The sequence below is a fragment of the Nomascus leucogenys genome, chromosome X (assembly GCF_006542625.1).
Source record: "Nomascus leucogenys isolate Asia chromosome X, Asia_NLE_v1, whole genome shotgun sequence".
Lineage (NCBI taxonomy): Eukaryota > Metazoa > Chordata > Mammalia > Primates > Hylobatidae > Nomascus > Nomascus leucogenys.
The window spans coordinates 140185784-140198611 of record NC_044406.1 but is presented as its reverse complement, the minus strand read 5'-3'; the positions used below and the strand labels follow the sequence as shown (position 1 = coordinate 140198611).

At 36.9% G+C, this 12828-nt stretch overlaps 1 protein-coding gene across 3 annotated transcripts in view; it reads left to right on the top strand.

The window, feature by feature from the left end:
• Positions 1-12828, top strand: part of CLIC2 (chloride intracellular channel 2) — a 93191-nt gene that overhangs the window by 63942 nt on the left and 16421 nt on the right. For all 3 annotated transcript variants that reach the window (XM_030806679.1, XM_030806681.1, XM_030806682.1), the window contains exons 2-3: positions 7540-7649; positions 7775-7900. In XM_030806679.1, coding sequence (XP_030662539.1) covers positions 7540-7649; positions 7775-7900 — 236 coding nt within the window. The remainder of the gene's footprint in view (positions 1-7539; positions 7650-7774; positions 7901-12828) is intronic.

The following is a 12828-nucleotide window of genomic DNA, read 5'->3' as shown; positions in this document are numbered from 1 at the left end:
ATGTTCCATGTGCTGATGAATAGAATGCATATTCTGCAGTTGGGAAGAATGTTCTGTAAATATCTGTTAAGTCCATTTGTTTTAGGGTATAGTTTAAGTTGATGGTTTATTTGTTGACTTTCTTTTTTGATGACCTGTCTAGTGCTGTCAGTAGAGTCTTAAAGTCCCCCACTATTATTGTGTTGCCATCTATCTCATTTCTTAGGTCTAGCAGTAATTGTTCTATAAATTCAGGAGCTCTGGTGTTAGGTGCATATATATTTAGGATTGTGATATTTTCCTGTTGGACTAGTCCTTTTATCATTCTTTAATGTCTCTGTTTGTCTTTTTTAACTGCTATTGCTTTAAAGTTTGTTTTGTCTGATATAAGAATAGCTACTCCTGCTCACTTTTGGTGTCCATTTGCATGGAATATCTTTTTCCACCCCTTTACCTTAAGTTTACCTGAGTCCTTATGTGTTAGGTGAGTCTCCTGAAGACAGCAGAAACTTGGTTGGTGAATTCTTATGCCTTCTACCATTCTATATCTTTTAAGTGAGGCATTTAGGCCATTTACATTCAATGTTAGTACTGAGATGTGAGGTACTATTCCATTCATCATGCTATTTGTTGCCTCAATACCTTGTTTTTTTTTTTCATTGTGTTATTGTTATATAGATGCTGTGAGATTTGTGCTTTAAGGAGGTTCCATTTTGGTGTATTTCAAGGATTTGTTTCAAAATTTAGAGCTCCTTTTAGCAGTTCTTGTATTGCTGGCTTGGTAGTGGCGAATTCTCCCAGCATTTGTTTGTCTGTAAAAGACTGTATCTTTTCTTCATTTATGAAGCTTAGTTTCACTGGATACAAAATTCTTGGGTGATAATTGTTTTGTTTAAGGAGGCTAAAAATAGGACCCCAATTCCTTTTAGCTTGTAAGGGTTTCTACTGAGAAACCTGCTGTTACTCTGATAGGTTTTCCTTTATAGGTTACCTGATGCTTTTTCCTCATAGCTCTTAAGATTCTTTTGTTTGTCTTGATTTTAGATAACCTGATGACTATATGCCTAGGCAATTATCTTTTTGTGATAAATTTTCCAGGTGTTCTTTGAGCTTATTTTATTTGGATGCCTAGATATCTAAAGGCTGGAGAAGTTTTCCTCGATTATTCCCTCAAATATGTTTTTCAGACTTTTAGATTTCTCCTCTTCCTTGGAAACATCAATTTTTCTTAGGTTTGGGTGCTTAACATAGTTCCAAGCTTTTTGGAGGCTTTGTTCACTTTTTTTGTTTTTTAATTATTTTTTCTTTGTCTTTGAGGGATTGGGTTAATTTGAAAGCCTTATCTTCAAGCTCTGAAGTTCTTTCTCCTGCTTGTTTGATTCTATTGCTGAGACTTTCCAGTGCATTTTGCATTTCTATAAGTGTGTCCTTAATTTCCAGAAGTTGTGGTTGTTTTTTATTTATGCTATCTATTTCATTGAAGATTTTTGCTTTCATATCATTGAAGATTTTTCCTTTCATATCCTGTATCATGTTTATGATTTCTTTAAGTTGGAGTTCACCTTTCTCTGATGTCTCCTTGATTAGCTTAATAATCTACCTTCTGAATTCTTTTTCTGGCAATTCAGGTATTTTGTCTTGGTTTGGATCCATTGCTGGTGAGCTGCTGTGATCTTTTGGGAGTGTTAAATTACCTTGTTTTGTTGTATTACCAGAATTGATTTTCTGGTTATTTCTCACTTGCTTAGACTATGTCAGAGAGAAGATCTGGGAGGGGCTGTTCAAATTCTTTTGTCCCACAGGGTGGTCCCTTGATGTGTTGTTCTCCCACTTCCTCTAGAAATCGGGCTTCCCGAGAGCCGAACTGTGGTGATTGTTTTTGCTCTTCTAGGTCTAGCCACCTAGCAGAGCTACTGGCTTCAGGCTGGTACTGGAGAGTATCTGCAAAGAGTCCTGTGATATGACCCATCTTCATGTCTTTCGGCCATGGATACCAGCACCTGCTCTGGTAGAGATAGCAGGGGAGTGAAGTGGATTCTGTGAGAGTCTTTGGTTGTATTTTTGTTTAATGTGCTGGATTTGTATTGGTTGGCCTCCAGCCAGGAGGTGGTGCTTTCAAGAGCACATCAGTTGTAGTACTCTAGGGAGGAAGCAAACTTTCCCTAGGGTCACCTGGTTAAGTATTCAGGTTTCTCAGGTGGTGGGGAGAGCCATAGAGCTCCCAAGAGATTATGTCCCTTGTCCCTGGCAACCAGGGTGGGTAGAGAAAGACCACCAAGTGAGGGCAGGGTTAGGCATGTCTGAGCTCAGACTCTCCTTGAGTGTAGCTTGCTGTGGCTGCTGTAGGGGATGGGGGTGTGGTTCCCAGGCCAATGGAGTTATGTTCCCACGGGGATAATAGCTGCCTCTGCTGAGTCATACGGGTCACCAAGGAAGTAGGGGAAAGCTGGCAGTCACAGGCTCACCCCGCACCCATGCAGCCTGAAGTCCTAAAGGCCAGTCTTACTCCCACTGTGCCCCCTCAACAGCACCGAGTCTATTTCCGGGCACCTGGTGATCAAGGCTGAGAACTTGCCCTGGACCACCAGCCTCCCAGCTAAAAAGCAAGGAGACTCACAGTTTTTCAGCATCTCAGGGAGCATGCAGCAGTGCTCCAGTTCCTTCAGAGGGTCTGTGGATTCTCTCAGCTTCCCTGGAATGTTGCTGTGGTAGTTCTTGGAGCAAAAGATCATGATGTGAGCCTCCACACCTCTCTGTCTGTCCAAGTGGGAGCTGCAGGCTAGTGCTGCCTCCTATCTGCCATCTTAATGATCTTATTCTTTTTTACGGCTGCATCATATTCAATTGTGTGTATGTACCACATTGTCTTTATCCAGTCTACCATTGATGGGCATTTAGATTGATTCCATGTTTTTGCTATTGTGAATAGTGCTGCAGTGAGCATGTGTGCATGCATCTTTATGATAAAATAATTTACATCTCTTTGGGTAGATACCCAGTAATAAGATTGCTGGGTAAAATGGTAGTTCTATTTTTAGGTCTTTAAGAAAATGTCACACTGCTTTCCACAATAGTTGAACTAATTTAGAATCCCACTTAACAGTGTATGTGTTCCTTTTTCCCTGCAACTTTGACAGTATTTTTTTTACCTTATTTATATAGAGAGGTGGCATTTTGCCATGTATCCTGGGCTGGTCTAGAACTCCTGGGCTCAAGTGATCCATCCTCCCTCCGTGGCATCCCAAAGTGCTAGGATTGCAGGCATGAGCCATGGTGCCCAGCCTATTTTTGACTTTTTAATCATAGCCATTCTGACTGGTGTGAGATGGTGTCTCATTCTGGTTTTGATTTGAATTTCTCTAATTATCAGGGGTGTTGAACTTTTTTTTCATATGCTCATTGGCCACATGCATGTCTTCTTTTGAAAAGTGTCTATTCATGTTATTTGCCCACTTTTTAATAGGCTTTTTCTTGTAAGTTTGTTTAAGTTTCTTATAGATGCTGGATATTAGGCCTTCATCAGATGCATATGGAAAAACATTCCATGTTCATGGATAGGAAAAATAAATATCATTAAAATGGCCATACTGCCCAAAGCAATCTATAGATTCAATGCTATTCCTATCAAACTACCAATGACATTCTTCACAGAACTAGAAAAAAATTATTTTAAAATTCATATGGAATCACAAAAAGAGCCCAAATGATTGGTTCATCACATAAAGAGCCTAAATGATTGGTTCATCATTTAGTCTTTCTACTTAAGAGTAGTTTACAAACCACAGTTACAGTATTATAATATTCTGTGTTTTTCTGTGAGTTTTATACCTTCTGATGATTACTTATTGGTCATTAACCTTATTTTTTTTCTGATTGAAGTACTCCATTTAGCATTTCTTGTGGGGTATATCTGGTGTTGATAAAAAGCCCTCAGCTTTCATTTGTCTGGGAAGATTTTTATTTCTCCGTGTTTGAAGGATGTTTTTGCTGGATATACTATTCTAGGGTAAAAGTGTTTTTCTTTCAGCACCTTCACTGTGTCATGCCACTCTCTCCTGGCCTGTAAGGTTGCCACTGAAAAGTGCTTCCAGACGCATTGAAGTGCCATTGTATGTTATTAGTTTCTTTTCTCTTGCTGCTTTTAGGATCCTTTCTTTATCCTTGACCTTTGAGAGTTGGACTATTAAATGCCCTGAGATAGTCTTTTTTGGGTTAAATCTACTTGGTGTTCTATGACATTCTCATACTTGCATATCAATGTCTTTCTCTAGGTTTTGGAAATTCTCTGTTAATATCCCTTGAATAAACTTTCTATCCTATCTGTTTCTCTACCTCCTCTTTAAGGCCAATAACTCTTAGATTTGCCCTTTTTAAGCTATCTTTTAGATTTCATAGGCATGCTTTATTCTTTTTTATTATTTTTTCTTCTTTCTCATCTGTGTGTTTTAAAATAGCCTGCCTTCAAGCTCATTAATTCTTTCTTCTGCTTGATCAATTCTGCTATTAAAAGACTTTGATGCATTTTTCAGTATGTCAGTTACATTTTTCAACTCCAGAATTTCCGCTTGATTCTTTTAAGTTATTTCAATCTCTTTGTTAAATTTATCTGATAGAATTCTCTGTGTTATCTTGATTTTTTTTTAGTTTCCTCAAAACAGTTATTTTGAATCTTTATCTGAAATGTCACATGTCTCTGTTGCTCCAGGATTGGTCCCTGTGCCTTATTTAGTTCATTTGGTGAGGTCATGTTTTCCTGGATGGTCTTGATTCTTATGGATGTTTATCTACATCTGGGCATTAAAGAGTTAGGTATTTATTGTAATCTTCACAGTCTGGGCCTGTTTATACCCATCTTTCTTGGGAAGCCTTTAATTTGGCTTTCCTGCTCCACCTCTCCTCTCTTTTGCCCAATTTATTTTAAGATGGAGTCTCACTCTGTTGCCCATGCTGGAGTGCAGTGGCATGATCTTGGCTCACTGCAACCTCTGCCTCCAGGGTTCAAGCAATTCTCCTGCCTCAGCCTCCAAAGTAGCTGGGATTACAGGAGCCCACCACCATGCCCAGCTAATTTTTAGTAGAGATAGGGTTTCATCATGTTGCCCAGGCTGGTCTCGAACCCCTGACCTCAAGTGATCTGCCTGCCTCAGCCTCCCAAAGTGCTGGGATTACAGGCATGAGCCACCACACTTGGCCTCTCTTGCCCATTTTTAAAGTTGGGTAGTTAGTTGTTGAGTTGTGTTCTTTATTTGTATTTTTATATGTTATGGATACAAGACATTTTTTATTTTCTTAATAATTCTTTTGAAAAGCAGGAGATTTTAGTTTTGCTGTATCCCAGCTTATTGAATTTTTCTCTTCTCTCCCTCCTCTGAATCCCAGTCATATTGACCTTCTTTCAGTTCTTTATACATGCCATGCTCAAGCCTATTGCCCATTCATCTAATTAACTGTTACTTATCCTCTGAACTCAGTTTAAATGCTACTTCCTCAGGGAAGGCCTTCCCTGACAGACCCCACATAGATTTCTCTGAGTTTCTCTGTTAAACACTCATAAAATGCACTTCCTTTCTTCAAATAATTTATCTGTTTAAAACTGAGAGTTAATTTGGGGGAATGTTTTTATTTTAATATCTGGTGTGTATATACATATATATGTATATGTCTGATATATGTTACACACATAATTTGTTCAGTGAATATTCATTGGGTAAGTAAATGAATAAGTAAAGAATAGAGGGTCCACCAATAAACTCAAGTGCATATAAAATTTCAAAGCAGAAAAGTGTTTTCAATCAGTAGAAAAAAATGATGGTTGATATAGTTTGGATATTTCTCCTTGCCCAAATCTCATGTTAAATTTTAATCCCCAATTCTGGAGGTGGGGCATGGTGGGAAGTGTTTGGGTCATGAGGGCAAACCCCTCATGGCTTAGTGCTGCCCTCATGATAGTGAGTGAGTTCTCATGAGATCTGGTTGTTGTAAAGTGTGGCATCTCATCCCCCACTCTCTCTCTCTCTCGCTCCTGCTTTCGCCATGTGAAGTGTCTGCTCCCAGTTCAACTTCTTCTGTGAGTAAAATTTTCCTGAGGCCTCCCCAGAAGCTGAGCAGATGCTGGTGCCATGTTTGTACAGCCTGCAGAACTGTGAGCCAATTAAACCTCTGTTCTTATAAATTATCCAGTCTCAAGTATTTCTTCAGAGTAATGCAAGAGTGACCTAATACAATGATGTATCAGGCTGTGTTTGCAATACTATAAAAAAAAATCTGAGCTTGGGTAAATTATAAAGAAAAGAAGTTTAATTGACTCATAGTTCTGCAGATATTACAAGAAGCATGGTGCTGGCATCTGATTCTGGTGAGGGCCTTAGGAAGCTTACAATCATGGTGGGAAGTGAAGAAGGAGAAGGTGTCCCACATGCTGAAAGTGGGAACAAGAGAGCAAGGGGGGGAGGTGCCACATACTTTCAACAACCAGATCTTGAGTGAACTAACTGAGCAGGAACAAACTTATTACCAAGGTGATGGTGCTAAACCATTAATGAGGGATCCGCCCCCAGGATCCAATCACCTCCTACCAGGCCCCACCTCCAACATTGGAGATTACATTTCAACATGAGATTTGGAGGGGACAAATATCCAAACCATATCAGATGGATTTATTTAACGAAAGGCATAAGACTATTAACTATTTGTAAAAATTTAAAAATGCTAAAGAAGTCCTCATACACTTCTTACACCAAAACAAAATCCAAATAAATGAAACAAATGCAAAAATTAAACCATGATGGTACTAGAAGAAAACGTGACAGAAAATCCTTATGGTAAATCAAAATATGAAAATAAAGTAAGGAAATATGTTTTTTGTAATCTTGATGTATATAAGCAGATCAGAAAAGCCAGACCACATAGAGAAAAAGCATGGTAGATCTCATGTAAATTTAAATTTTACATAATCCATGTTTTTAAAATTACATGTAACATATATCACAAAGAGTTAATGTCTTTAATATACAAATAATTTTTCCAAACAATAAGAAAAAGTCATTACCTTCATAAAAAAATTAAAAACTGTCATGAACAAACAATTTGCAAAATAAGGAAATGGTCAATGGCCATATGGAAAGGTACCTTTCAGAAAGGAAATTTGGTAAGATCTATCAAAATGGAAAATGTGCATACATTTTACTGATCATTTTCATTTTAAAGATTAACCTTAAAGATATAATCTCAGAAGTGGAAGAAGCTATATGCCCAGAAATGTTTGTTTCTGAAGTACTTAGAGTAGTAAAAATTTTGGAATATCTTAAATGTCTATCAATAGGAAAATTATATAAATTCTGATAATATATAAAATTTATTATTATTATTATGTACCCATCACAGTTGTAACTTTACATATAATGAAATTATTTCCCTATATCTCTTTGTCCATAGATGATGGAGTACATGAGATTAAGAATGTCCATGTTTGTCTCTAGCAACTGGCTCATTTCCTAGTAGGCACTGAATACATACTTATTGAACAAACAAATGAACTGAGGTCTCTCTTTATCTTAATAGGCTGGAAGTGATGGAGAGAGTATTGGAAACTGTCCCTTTTGCCAACGCCTTTTCATGATCCTCTGGCTTAAAGGAGTTAAATTTAATGTGACAACTGTTGACATGACCAGGTAAGAGAAATCAGGACATGTTAAATTCTAGGAATTGAGATTGGTAGATACCAATAAAATATTGGTGTTTATTTAATGTGTACTTTATCTAGAGACCTAACTCTGCTTATTTTTAATAATCATAGAAAGCCTGAAGAACTGAAGGACTTAGCCCCAGGTACCAATCCTCCGTTCCTGGTGTATAACAAGGAGTTGAAAACAGACTTCATTAAAATTGAGGAGTTTCTAGAACAAACCCTGGCTCCTCCAAGGTACAGCATTTACAGGATACTATTTTGCTGAAGATAATCTATTTTACTGGCTTGTTTATTGCAGATTTAGTATTCTTACCAATTTAAGTACTTTTGGATTTCTGGGCCTACATGTCAAATGACACACATGCATGAACATCCCCCTCCAACTTCAAATACAAAAAGATGATATGTGTAATATTTCAAATAATTTTTAAAAGCTGCATAACATACATAACACAAGAAGGTAAGTTCTCTGTGCTCCAGAAATAGAGTAGGAACATATAGTGAGATGGGAGTGAGGGAGTGGGATACTAACACTATGTAATGCATAAGGATTGGTCATGACTGGCCCTTAACACCACTGACGATATGACAGAACACACCCAACACAAGGGCTAGTGGCCAGGAAATAGACTTCAAGCAGTTAACCAGAGGCCAGAACTGTACTGCCTACACTTGAATGACAACCGCACATCTCTGTCTACCCAGGATAGGTCTAGAAACAAGAAGCATGCTGTATTAATTTTCTATTGCTGTGTAACAAATTACCACAAACTTAGCATCTTAAAACAACACCTATTTATTATCTCACAGCTTCCATTGGTCAGTTGTCTGGGCATAGCCTGCTAAGGTCCTCTGCTCAGGGTATCAAAAACTGGCATTGAAGGTGTTGGTCGGGAACGCAGTTATCATATGGGGCCCAGGTGACTCTTCCATCTTCATTCAAGTTTTTGGCAGAATTCAGTTCCTTGCAGCTATATGACTGAGGTCTTAGGTTATTGGGTAGCTGTTTGTTGGGGTTGGGTTGGCATTCAATTACTAGCGGCTGCCCCTCTGTATAGGCATTTCACAACATAGCTGATTGTTCTCTTCCTCTAAAACCTGCAGGAGAATGTCTCTCTGATGGTTCATCTTCTTTTTTTTTTTTTTTTTTTTTTTTTTTGGAGACAGAGTCTCGCTCTGTCGCCCAGGCTGGAGTGCAGTGGCACATGTTGGCTCACTGCAAGCTCCGCCTTTTGGGTTCACGCCATTCTCCTGCCTCAGCCTCCCTAGTAGCTGGGACTATAGATGCCCGCCACCACGGCCGGCTATTTTTTTTTTTTTTTTTGTAATTTTAGTAGAGACGAGGTTTCACCGTGTTAGCCAGGATGGTCTCGATCTCCTGACCTCGTGATCCACCAGCCTCAGCCTCCCAAAGTGCTGGGATTACAGGCATGAGCCACTGCACCCAGCCTGATGGTTCACCTTCTTTTAAATTTTTTTATCAGTACAAATTATGGGATACACATGAAATTCTATTATGTGTATGTAATGCATAGTGATAAAGTCAGGGTATCTACGATGTCCATAACCCAAGTACGATACATTTTTGTAACTATAGTCACCCTACTCTTCTATCAAACATTGAATTTATTCCTTCTATCTTATTTATGTGTGTACTTTTAAATACACTTCTCTTCATCTTCCCTTCTCCTCCCAATCACCCTCCCCAGTCTCTGTTATCTATCTTTCCATTCTCTATCTTCATGTGATCAACTTTTTTAACTCACACATACAAGTGTATACCACACTTTCTTTATCCATTTATCTGTTGATGGACACTTAGGTCGATTCCGTACCTTGTCTATTGTGAATAATGCAACAATAAACATGAGAGTGCAGGTATCCCTTCGACATACTGATTTCTCGTGCTTTGGATAAATGCCAATTAGTGAGATTTTTGGATCTTATGATAGTGCTACTTTTGGTTTTTTCAGAAATCTCCATGCTGTTTTCCATAGTGGCTATATTTATATTCCCAAAAACAATGTATAAGAGTTCCTTTTTCTCCACATCTTTGCCAACGTCTGTTAATTTTTTGTGTGTTTTTAATAATAGCAATTCTGACTGAGGTGAGATGACATCTCATTTTGGTTTTGGTTTGCATTTCTCTGTTGATTAGTAACATTGAGCATTTCTTTATGTACATTTTGGCCATGCCCTTTGCCCATATTTTATGAGATTTTTTTTATTGTTGAGTTGTTTGATTCCTTGTATATTCTGGATATTAGTCCCCTGTTGAATGGTTTGCAAACATTTCCTCTCATTCAAAAGGTTGTCTCTTCACTCATTTCTTTTGCTGTGCAGAAGCTTTTTAGTTTAATTGAGTCCTATTTGTCTATTTTTGTTTCTATTGCCTGTGCTTTTGACATCTCAATCATAAATTATTTGTCTAGACCAATGTCCAGAAGAGTTTTCCCTTATTATTTTTATAGTTTTGAGTATTATGTTTAAGTCTTCAGTCCATTTTGAGTTGATTTTTGTATATAGTGAGAGATAAGGATCAAGTTTCATTCTTCTGCATATGGCTATCCAATTTTCCCAGTACCATTTATTGAAAAAGGTGTCCTTTCCCCAATGTTCTTGTGAACTTTGTCAAAGATCAGCTGGCAGTAAATATGTGAATTTATTTCTAGGTTCTCTGTTCTGACCATTGGTCTATGTGTCTATTTTTATACCAATAACATGCTATTTTGGTTACTATAGCCTTGTAATATATTTCAAAGTCAGGTAATGTGATGCCTCCAGCTTTGTTCTTTTTGCTCAGAATTGCTTTGGCTATATGGAATCTTTTTTGGTTACATGTGAATTTTAGTATTCTTTTTCTCTAATTCTGTGAAAAATGACATTGATATTTTGACAGGGATTGCATTGAATCTGTAGGTTACTTTGGGAAAATCACAATTCTAATAATATTCATTCTTCTGATCCATGAGCATTAGATGTTTTCCCATATATTTTTATCATTTTCAATTTCTTTCATTAGCATTTTGTAGTTTTCATTGTAAAGATCTCCCACCTCCTTGATTAAAATTATTCCTAGATATTTTAATTTTTAGCTATTGTAAATGGAATTGCCATCTTCATCTCTTTTGTGGGTAGATCATTATTGGTGTATAGAAATGCTACATACTTTTTACTGTTGATGTTTTTAACCTGGAACTTTACTGAATTTACTTATCAAATCTAAGAATTTTTTTGGTGGAGTTTTTAGGTTTTACTAGATACAGGATCATGGCACCAGTAAAAAGGGACAATTTTACTTCCTTTTTTCCAATTTGGATGCCTTTTATTTCCTTCTCTTGCCTGATTGCCATACCTAGGACTTCCAATACTATGTTGAATAGGAGTGGTGAAAGTGGGCATCCTGTTTTTTTTTCCATTTCTTGGAGGAAAGGCTTTCAATTTTTCCCTATTCAGCATGATATCAGTTGTGGGTTTATCATATATAGCCTTTATTATTTTGACATATTTTCCTTCTATGCCCCATTTGTTGAGAGGTTTTATTATGAAGGGGTGTTGAATTTTATCAAATGCTTTTTCTGTATCTATTGAGATGATGATATGTTTTTTGTCCTTTATTCTATTGATGTCATATATTGAGGTTATTGGTTTGCACATGTTGATCCATTCTTGTATCACTGGTATAAATCCCACTTGATCATGGTGTATTATCTTTCCGATATGCTATTGGATTCAGTTTGCTAGAATTTTGTCGAGAGTTTTTGTATCTATGTTCATCAGAAATATTGGCCAGTAGTTTTCTTCTGTGTGTGTGTTCTTGTCTGGTTTTTGTATCAGGGTGGTGCTGGCCTCATAGAATGAGTTAAGGAGAGTTCTCTCCTCTTCCATTTTTTTAGAATAGTTTCAGGAGAATTGGTATTAGTTCTTCTGGTAGAATTTGTCAGCGAATTTGTCCAGTCCTGTGCTTTTCTTCATTGGGAAACTTTTTATTACTGACTCAATCTTGCTACTCATTATTGGTCTGTTCATGTTTTCTATTTCTTCCCAATTCAGTCTCAGCACATTGTATGTTTCCTGGAATTTATCCATTTCCTCTAGGTTTATCAGTTCGTCAGCATAGTTGTTCATAATGGTCTCTGGTGATCTTTTGTATTTCTTACATATATGACTTAATGTGTCCTTTTTCATTTCTAATTTGTTTGTTTGGGTCTTCTACTGTTTTGGTTAGTCTAGCTGGCAGTTTATCAATTTAACAAAAACCAACTTTTTGATTCATGATGCTTTGTATTTTTTAGTCTGTATTTCATTTAGTTCTGTTCTTTATTACTTCCTTTTTCTGCTAATTTGGTGTTTGGTTTGTTCTTGCTTTTCTAGCAGCTTCACATACATTATTAGATTGTTAATTTGTCATTTTCCTACTTTTTTGATGTAGGCATTTATTGCTATAAACTTGCCTCTTAGTGCTGCTTTTGCTGTATCCCACAGGTTTACGTATGTTATGTTTCAATTTTCATTTGTTTCAAGAATTTTTTTCTTCTTAAATTCTTTATTGACCATTCGTTGTTCAGGAGCATGTTGGTTAATTTTTATGTATTTATGCAGTTTCTAAAGTTCCTCTTGGTGTTTATTTATAGTTGATTTGATTTCATTGTGGCCTGAGAATATCCTTGGTATGATTTTCATTTTGTTAAATTTATTGAGACATTTTGTGGCCTAACATATGGTCCATCCTGGAGAATATTCCATGTGCTGATGAATGTATGTTCTGTAGTTGTTGGATAGAATGTTCTGTAAATGTCTGTTTGGTTCATTTGGTCTAAAGTCCAGTTTAAGTCTAATGTTTATTTGTTGATTTTCTGTCTAGATTATCTATCTAATGTTGACAGTGGGATGTTAAAGTTCCTTCCTATTATTGCACTGCAGTCTGTCTCTACCTTTAGATCTAGTAATGTTTGCTTTATGAATCTGGATGCTCCAGTATTGGGTGCATATATATTTAGGATTGTTATATCTTTTTTGCTGGGTTGATCTCTTTGTCATTATATAATGATAGTTTTAGTCCTTTTTTCACTTTTTTTATTTAATGTCTGTTTTATCTTATATTATTATAGCTAATCCTGCTCACTTTTGGTTTCCGTTTGTGTGAAATATCTTTATCAACC